Below are 8,577 nucleotides of genomic sequence, written 5' to 3'. Positions count from 1 at the left end.
ATAGAAAAAGAAAGAAAGGAGAGAAAAGAAGGAGGGGGGAAGGGGGTAACGGGCCCGTTTCCCATCCCCGCGCCCCGCAGCCGCGCAGCTTCAGGCCGGCAGCGGGCGGCTCCCCCCGGCCGCACATCCTTTGTCCCAGCGGGTGGGGGACGGCCCCTTCCTCTCCCGTTTTCCCCCCTTCCTTTCCCCTCCGCTTTGGCCGTCGGGGGGTGCGGAGGTGCGCGGCGCTCAGCCCCGTGGTGGGGACAGAGCGGCACCGCCCGCCTCGGGGGGAAGGAGAAGAAGAAAAAGGAGCCCGAAGGCTGGAAGTTCTCTCAGGTGCGGCTTCCCCGCAGGTGCTGCGGCTCCGGGAACTTGAAATGCGAACGGGGTGGGGGTGCCCGGGGCTCAGCTCGCAAAGAAGGACGTCGGGAGTGTATTAAAATGGTAAAGATTTTATTGTATCGGAAAAAAAAAAAAAAAAGAAAAAAAAGAAAAAAGAAAAAAGAGAGAGAGAGAAAAAAAGAGCTATCTGTACAATTCTAAGAGACGGTAAATAAAGCGACACTGTCCCTACCGGGACTTAAATAGCAGGCCTGTCGGGTTCGTACAATTCAAACAAAAGGAAAAGGGGGGAAAAAAAAGCCCAGATCTTACATCTGTACATTTGATTTTAATTTACAGCGTCATATTTAAATGGATCCATCTCGAGGGTCGCCCTTTTTATTTCCGGAGCATGCAAAAATTTTCTAAAAAGAGTAAAAAATAATCCTAGGATTTTTTTTAATTATTCTTTTTGTTTTGTTTCGTTTCGTTTTGATCTGCTTCGTTTCTTACCACCTTCATATCAAAAATACGAAAGGCAGCTTCTTCACAAAAGCGCAGCGATAGCAGGGAAAAAAAAACCCGGTAAAAAGAGCCTCGGATGGGTAAAAGGAGGCAGAAATCGCACGGGGAGCGAATCTCGGTGCTCCGGGGAGGAAAAAAACGAAACAGGAAAAGAAAAGGCAGAGCGTTCAGCTGGCGTTAAAACCCGTCCCCAAGTGCCCAAAATCGTGAAGGGGAAAATAAGTGGTTTTTGTTTTTTAAGGGGGAAAAAAAACAAACCCCACAGAATCGGTTCGTGCACATTTGAGACATGCAAGGAAGGAGAAGTCGCGAATTTGGTGCGGTCGCCGGGTTGAAGATCACCCAAATTTCCCCGAACGCGGGTCGTTTCGGAGCCCAGAACTCGGCTTGGCGCCGGGTTATGGATAGAAGAATGCCCGTGGTTAGCTGGTACGAAAAGAAACCGTAACCGAAACGTCAAAAAGAAGGGGGAAGGAGGAGAAAGAAATCCAGTATATACGTTTAAATATTTATACAGAAGCCGTCCGTAATTGCACCATTCCAAAGATGTACGGGCGGAGGGATATACCGACTCTGCGCCCTACGGGTTTGCGGTGTGGGTGAGCGCAGCCGCTTATTGCTGTGACCGAGGAGAGAAGCGGCCCGGCCCGGGGCCGGGGGTGCCGGGTTGGAGCTCTCGATTTGCCGGGGGTGCGTGTGGGGGGAGAGCGGGGCGATGGGCCGGGGCTGGGGGGCGCGGGGAGGGGGGGGGCGGGGGGGAGGCCCGCCGGCCGCCCCTCAGTCATCCACGTCGATCTCCACGTCCTCCTCCTCCTCGTCCTCCTCCTCCTCGCTGTCCCGGCGGCTGCGGGGCCGCTCCGTGGGGGGCGAGGCGGGGCGGGGCGGCGGCGGGGCGCCGGGCTCCCGGGTGGCGGGGGGGGGCGGCGGGGAACCGGGCCGCGCTTTGCCCCGACCCTCGGCGCTGGGCTCCAGCTCGGCCAAGGCCACGATGTCCACGGCGGGGTTGGGGCCCAGCTTCTTGGCCGACTCCACGTCGGCCTTCATCTCCTCCAGGTCGCGTTTGAGCTTGGCGCGGCGGTTCTGGAACCAGGTGATGACCTGGGCGTTGGTGAGCCCCAGCTGCTGGGCGATCTGGTCCCGGTCCGCCGGCGACAGGTATTTTTGGTAGAGGAAACGCTTCTCCAGCTCGTAGATCTGGTGGTTGGTGAAGGCCGTCCGAGACTTCCGACGCTTCTTCGGCGTCTGCCGCTGCCCGAAGATCGTCATCCCGTCCCTTCCTGCCGACGAGCCGTCACATTGCCACCTCGCCCCGAACAAACCGCCCCCCCCCCCCCCTCCTTCCCCGGCCCTCCCGGATCCCCCGCTCCCCTCCGCGCGCCCTCGGCTGCGCGCACCGCCGCCCTCCGACGGGACCCCCGCGCCCCCTCTTCGCCTTACCTTCGGCCGCCTGCAGCACGCTGACTTCCAGCCCCTTGAAGGTTTTGCTGGCCAGCTCCTCCAGGGCGCACAGCGGCGACGTCTGCGAGAGCAGCGCCCGGCCCGACAGCGGCAGCCCGGCCGCGGGGTGCTTCTCGGCGGCGGACAGCAGGTGGGCCGTCCCGCACAGCGCGTAACTCCTCCGCACCGACGGCTTGTTGAGGATGTCCTCGATGCTGAAAGGGGTGAGGGGTTTGTTGGAGTTAGCCGGAGGCGGGAGGTGATCCAAAGGGCTCCTCCGTCGTTCTTCCCCCGAGGAAGGCTTGGCTTCTTCTTTGGAAGTCATGGTGGGGCCGGGCGGCGCGGGGCTGCCTTCCCCACCCGCTCCGGGGATGCGCTGCCGCGGGGAGAAGAGCTCGGGGAGGCGGCGAGCAAAAGTTGAAGCGCAGCTCCGGGTCCGGCCGCGGCCACGTCGGGGAGGGGGGGGAGCGGCCGCGGGGAGCGAAGCGCGGAGCGGAGCGGCCGTCGGTCCCGCGCCGGAGGTGGTCGCGCCGTGCCTCTGTCCCGGGGCTTCGGGAGCGGATTTTTTCCCTCTCTCTCTCTCTCTCTCTCTCTCTTCTCTCTCTTCTCTCTCTCTCTCTCCCTCTCTCCCTCCTCTCTCTCTTCCTCTTCCCGGCTGCTATTTTAAGAAACACCCCAAATCGCTGCACTTTCCCTGCCCTCCCCCCCCCCCCCCCAAAAAAAAGAGAGGATTCCCCCCACACCGCCCCGGCACGTAATCAAAAATTAAAAATCAAAAATGAAAAATGAAAAAAGAGACATAGAAATGTATAAAAAAAATAAAGGAGACTTCGAAGAGGGGCAGAGCAGCCCTCGCACCGAGCCCTCGGACCGGGGGGAAAGAGGCGAGAAGAGACGGGGTAATTGACTATTGCTAACAAGTTATTGTTGATTGGGAGGTAATCAATTATCTTCAATGACACTTTTCGCCCTCTCTCTCTCTCGCTCGCTCTCTCCCGCTCTGTCCAATGCAGGCTTTTGCAAGTTCGGAGACCCATTAATTAGGAGGCGGTATGGAGGTGGAGCCCGGCTGAATTATAATGCTGAATGCACTTGTCATATTCGGGCCCTGCTATTTGTTAGGACATATATATTTTTAAATTACATTACAAAGCAGCCTTTATTGCATCGGGGTAATACGGCAGAGTGAATAATAATAATAACAAAACAAAAACACGGCGGCATCGTTTAAAAAATTCTTTTACTTTATTATTATTTTTTAATCGAGATTTTTTTTTTCCTTCCTTTTCCTGTTTCTCCCTCCTCTAAATTTCGGCTTCTGCTTTATTTCAAACGTCTCCCTCCGGCTCAACCCGGAGCCCTTCTGCTGTTTTAATGAGGGGAAGAAGGGGAGAACGTGTCTCCAGGTAAGGCAGACCTTTCCTTTCCAGTAAAGCCCGTACGCTTCCGCCGCATTTGTGGTGCTGCTGTATCCCGGCGCCCTACACCGCAGCGGGGCGCGGGGCCGTGGGGGGGTCGGACCCCCCCTGGAACTTTCTGCGTGTGGGGCTGCGGTCTCTCCCGCGGTTTGGAGGCTCCCGTGGAAGGGGGAGGGGGGGGGGGCGGCTTATAATTTGTTGTAGGGCCAGGAGACAAAGCACGGGGACCGAGAGGGGACGGCCGGCCCGTGGGGTGGGGGGGGGTCCCGCAGTTCTCCCCGCACACAGCCCGCGGCTCGACGGGGGGGTCCGGGCGCTGCAGGAGGAGATCCCAACGCCGGCTCCGGCCCCAACTTTCCCTCCTCACCTCGGCTGGCGGCTCCCAGGCCGCTGTAGGTACCAAAGAAGCACAAAAGAAGCAAATGGCTTCTCTCCTTAAAGCGCCCTCTTCCCATTTTTTATAGCTCTCTGGGAGTCTCTTTATGCAGTGACCTATTTTTAAAGGCCTATATTGGGTTATTCATCATATCAAATACTGCGAGGAGCTGGGGGGGAGCCGGTCGGGGGGGAGCGAATTACACTGATTCTAAATCGCCGGGCTTCTTTGCTTTGCTAGGTGGATTATTTGCTTCGCTTTGCTTGGGTTTTATGAAGTGATTTAAACATATTTTAACCAATTAGAGACTTTCCTCCTCTCCCTTGTGTCCCCTCGCATTATTTTCCAGCGTGGCGTTTTATGTCAGGATCCGGGTTTTATTGAGAACTCAGCCGGGGGTGCCGGTGTTATAATTACAGAAACAGGATTTTATTTTATTTATTTTATTTTTTAAGGATGGGAGAAAGAAAAAAAAAGAAAAAGAAAACAAAAAAAAAATGAAAGGAAAAGGGAAAAAGAAAACCAACTCAGGGCAGGGGAGAAACTGAGCTGGTAACTGCGAAGAGATGCAAAGATTCCGGGTTCTCCTGCAGGGCCCGCAGTCCGCATCTCCCCTTCTCTGCCCGTGCTGGGGGCAGAGATTTAAGTGCTCCCCACTTCTTTTTATTCTTTTTCTTTTTCGGTTTTTTTTTTCGGATTCCAGCGGAATCAAAACGGGTGGAGCCCGGAGGAGGGGGGGGGGGGGGGGCAGGGGGCGGGCGGCAGCCTCAGGGCAGGTTCGTGGGGCTGGGGGGGGGGGTCCCTGTTCGTTTGCCTGTCCCTGGCAGGCGGTGGCAGGGCTCGGGCGCTGTGCGAGGAGCTCGGCTCAGCTCAGGCCTTGCGCCTGCCCTTCTCCTCGACCCCCCTTCCCCCCCAAAATATCACACCGCTGGGAATGGGACATCTGGGATGGGGGCCGACGCCACTCCCCCGGCGGGGTCCAACCGTCCCCTGTCCGCTGTGCTCTCGGCTGCAGTCCCTTTGGTGGTGTTGGTTCGTCCCCTGCGCTCTTTTTGCCATCGCCGCAGCTCCTTCAAATCCGTACAGAGACCCCGTATCTGCCCTCCGGGGATGGCCAAAAACGAGGGGACGGATAAACCGGGTTGTCCCTGCCCTGGCTTAGCGGAACAGCTCAGCAACACCTTTCCGCACTTACGTTTATTTCATTTTATTTTAGCAGTCCGATCGGCAATCAGGCCCGAATTAGAGACCCTCCGCACCCCACAGTCCCATCGCGTCTCCCCTCCTTCCGCGGGCAGCCCGGGGCGGATCCTGCCGCCTGCTCCAAACTTCTCATCCTTCGGGCTCTCCTCCTGCCCGCCCCGACGGCGGCTCTTTTCTCCTCGTTTTGGGGTCGTTCGGGGAAAAAACGCCCTCAATGGGAGAATTTCGTACCCCCGCCTCAATTTTGCCAAGGAGGGACTCGGCACCAGACTCGTCCCGGAAAAGTTTGGGGCCGAGAGGGAAGCGGGGCTGGGGGTTCCGAGGGGGTCTCCGTAGCCGTCGGGGAGGTGTTGTGCCGGGACTTGGCCTTTCTCCAGGGGAGAAACGCGAGGGCAGCAGTGGCCATTCTGCGGTGCAGAAAACCCGAAACTCCCCGAGGACGCGCGGAACCCCCCGGCTCCGGGTGGGCACCTTTGGAGGCGCAGCTCCTTGGGAGTTTTGGGGTAGCAGCGAGGTCCCCCCCCCCCTTCCCCCCAGGAGCACTGCACGGAGCGGCTCTGCAGGGGCTTCTCGGCTTTGGCTGCGCTCGGCCCGCTTTTGTCCAGGAAAATGTCACAGCTCTAGAATTAAAGCGGGCGGCATAAATCATTCAAGTGTTGATCACCAAAGTAACTGCGTACAAATGACACCTCCTTTCCCGACATAGCTGAGCCGTGCACGGCTCCCAGTTATGTCTGCCCTCTTTGAGTGCCCGAAACGCGTTGCTCCCTGTTAGCAGCGCGGGGAGAAGCAGCTCCGTGCCCTCTGGCTGACAGCGAGAACGGCGTCCTGGCACAGCATCCCGCACGGGGCAGGGCTGGAGAGCAGGGATACGAGCAAATAGCTGTTGGGGTGGGGGGGTGGAGGGGAGAGCTGTATCTCGAAGCCCCCTCCCCTACTTTTGGGGCTGCGAGTCCGGAAGAGGAGGGAACGCTGCTCCGTCTTCGCTCCCATCGGAAAACAACCCCTCCGATGTTCGTATCTGCCGGTCCCCGCCTCTGCTGGGGAGGGGGTGCGGGGGGCCCTGGGAGCCCTGCGGAGCTGTGGAGAAGCCCCTCGGGGCAGCCGATCTGCGGAGGTCGTTTTGTGGCTGTCGCCCGCTCCTTCCTCTCCTCTCAAACCCTTTCCCTTGTGGGGGGGAAAAAACTTCGCTGCACCAAAAATAAATGTGACCCGAGCGCCTGCAGCCGCCCGAGGAGTGGGGCCAGGGGCAGCGCGCCCGGCCCGGCCCGGCTGCAGTGCGGTTCCCTCACACGGCCCTGCTCCGCCTCGAGAAGCGGCCAACTCCGCTCTCCGCCGGGGATCGGGATGCGGGACACGGGAGGGGGTGTGGGGCGCGGGGCGACGCTCTGCCCGAGCCCACTCGGAGGGGAAGAAACCCTCTGCCCCGGAACCGCCGCCCAAAGCGGAGCAGCGGGGAGCAGCTCGGCTGTTTCGTTTGCAAACCGACGGCCAGGGAGAGGCAGCGGCGTCGGGGCGGGAGGAGTTGCGAGGTGCGGACACCCCCCGCCCGCCTGTGCATCTAACTTGTTTTTGAAGCCCGTGAGGGGAGCTGGGCACGGCCGCCCTCTGTATTTGGGCAAGCGCCGGGGAAGCTATAAGCGGAGGTGCTCCCGGGCGAGGTGCCTGGGACAAGGAAAAATAGGGGACCCTAGCTCCCGCAAACCGGTCCCAAACACGAAGCTAACGCAACTCCCGAGGCGCGTCCACCTCCTTCTGTCACCCTGCGCGGGGTCGGGGGGTTTCCCAACCTCAGACATTGGGGACCAGCGCAGACCCCGCCCTTAGTGCAGCGAGGGACCCTCCCCGGGGAGGTCGGGGCTCCCGGGGCTGAGCCCTGCGGGGAGCAGAGAGCCCTGTGGCCCCCTCTCGTTGGACACGGGCTCTCAAGGGGCCGGAGAGCAGCGGGATGGGGCCCTCCTGCAGTCGCCGCAGGGAGCCCCGAGGGGAGCATCTCGGAGCATTTTATTCTTTTTAACTCCAGCATTTTCATTTCCAGCCCCAGCAATCCAATCGGACGTGGGCTCCCAGCAAGAACAGCCGCGACGTGCCTACCCAGGGCCTGGCAAGGCGAGAACTCACTGTATTTTATTTTTAAGTATTTCGATGGGTACACCCGTCCCTCCTCCATGCCGGGACAGAGAGCAGACGGGACCGCTTCCCCCGAACGACGACCGCACAGGGGTCCCCCTGCCCTGCGATTTGGCTCTGGACAAAACTTTGTTGGCCGGAGGGGGGGTGGTGGGGGGGGGGCAGCGACACGGGGCTGCGACTGCCGAACCGCTCTGGCTCCTCCGAGAGCTGTAATATCTCCTCGGCTCCCGGCACGCGTGAATAATTCACCGGGCTGCCAAATCTAAGTAACGTGTGTGGCAGCTCTGAAGGAGGCGAAGGCCCGTTTTTGGGGGGCAGGAGGAGGTGTGGGGAATCAATTGAAACTTAATATAGGGCGTGGGGGGGAGAATGGCGGAAATAAGGCAGGCAACTTCTTCTAATAACAACTGGCTGTTAATAATTCAGGAGCAGTCATTGGATTATAACGCAATATCCGAAGTACGCGGTGCCGGCACAGTGCGGGTGGATAATGTAATCGGAGCTCATTTCGGCTTCCAATAAATTACAGCAGCAAAAGTTTCCTGTTAAAGCAGTTATTTGTATTTCTTTTTCTGAAGGTGATCCCCCTCCCTCCTCCTCTTCCAACAACTGCAGTGAGGAAGTTAATTAAAAACTAATATTCCCACCCCTTGCAAAAGCAGTACGGAGATGCGGAGCGGGAGGCACTGCCAGAGTTTGCCCGTCATCTCTTTCAACTTTGTGTGCTGCCAGGCTGCTCCCCCCCCCTCCCTCCACCTCACTTCTTTTTGTGCTGTTTCTCCACCCTTCCTTTTCTTCATCCTACCCCATTCAGCCCCATAGAACCTCTGCAAGCGCAGGCACTGCCACCTCAGTGTGGGATTTCCAGCCCATGGACACCCCCCAACCATCTCTGTTGGGCCGCTGATGGGACATGATGGGAACAGCACCCAGGGACAGTCCTATGGAGTTCAGGACACCGATACTGCTGCAGTGACGGGTTGGCCATGCCCAGTTGTGTCACCCTTCCACCTGGCTGGGGAGCAAGCATGGACCAGATTTGAGCCCCCGGGGATTTCTTAGGGCAGAATTCAACTCTTCCCTCAGTGATAAAATGCTACAAGGAATTAAAATACGACTGCCCCTAAAATCAATCCCTTCACTTTAGGCTTACTGTCCTCGTCCCTCTGGGGACCTGAAATG

At 58.7% G+C, this 8,577-nt stretch overlaps 1 protein-coding gene and 1 long non-coding RNA gene across 2 annotated transcripts; one reads left to right on the top strand and one right to left on the bottom strand.

Annotated features, from left to right (window-relative positions):
• Positions 1-417: 417 nt before the first annotated feature.
• LBX1 (ladybird homeobox 1) lies at positions 418-3,276 on the bottom strand. The gene is made up of 2 exons (NM_001396064.1): positions 2,266-3,276; positions 418-2,105 (listed from the first exon to the last, which is right to left on the bottom strand). Exons 1-2 carry the CDS (start codon positions 2,588-2,590, stop codon positions 1,606-1,608), a joined length of 825 nt encoding a protein of 274 aa, NP_001382993.1. The 5' UTR covers positions 2,591-3,276; the 3' UTR covers positions 418-1,605.
• Positions 1,754-7,945, top strand: LOC121113337. The gene is made up of 2 exons (XR_005860812.2): positions 1,754-3,671; positions 7,301-7,945. It is a non-coding gene; the product is annotated as an uncharacterized LOC121113337 (long non-coding RNA).
• The last annotated feature ends 632 nt before the right edge of the window (positions 7,946-8,577 follow it).

The sequence above is a fragment of the Gallus gallus genome, chromosome 6 (assembly GCF_016699485.2).
Source record: "Gallus gallus isolate bGalGal1 chromosome 6, bGalGal1.mat.broiler.GRCg7b, whole genome shotgun sequence".
Taxonomy (NCBI): Eukaryota; Metazoa; Chordata; class Aves; order Galliformes; family Phasianidae; genus Gallus; species Gallus gallus.
Note: the sequence above shows the minus strand (reverse complement) of the source record. Positions and strands in the feature narration are given on the sequence as shown.

What these genes read in the sequence shown, in the direction of transcription:
- LBX1 (NM_001396064.1), bottom strand. Translation starts at nt 2,590, where the DNA reads ATGACTTCCAAAGAAGAAGCCAAGCCTTCCTCGGGGGAAGAACGACGG. An exon ending in CGTGCTGCAGGCGGCCGAAG is followed by an intron (nt 2,106 to 2,265) that starts GTAAGGCGAAGA and finishes GCTCGTCGGCAG; the next exon opens with GAAGGGACGGGATGACGATC.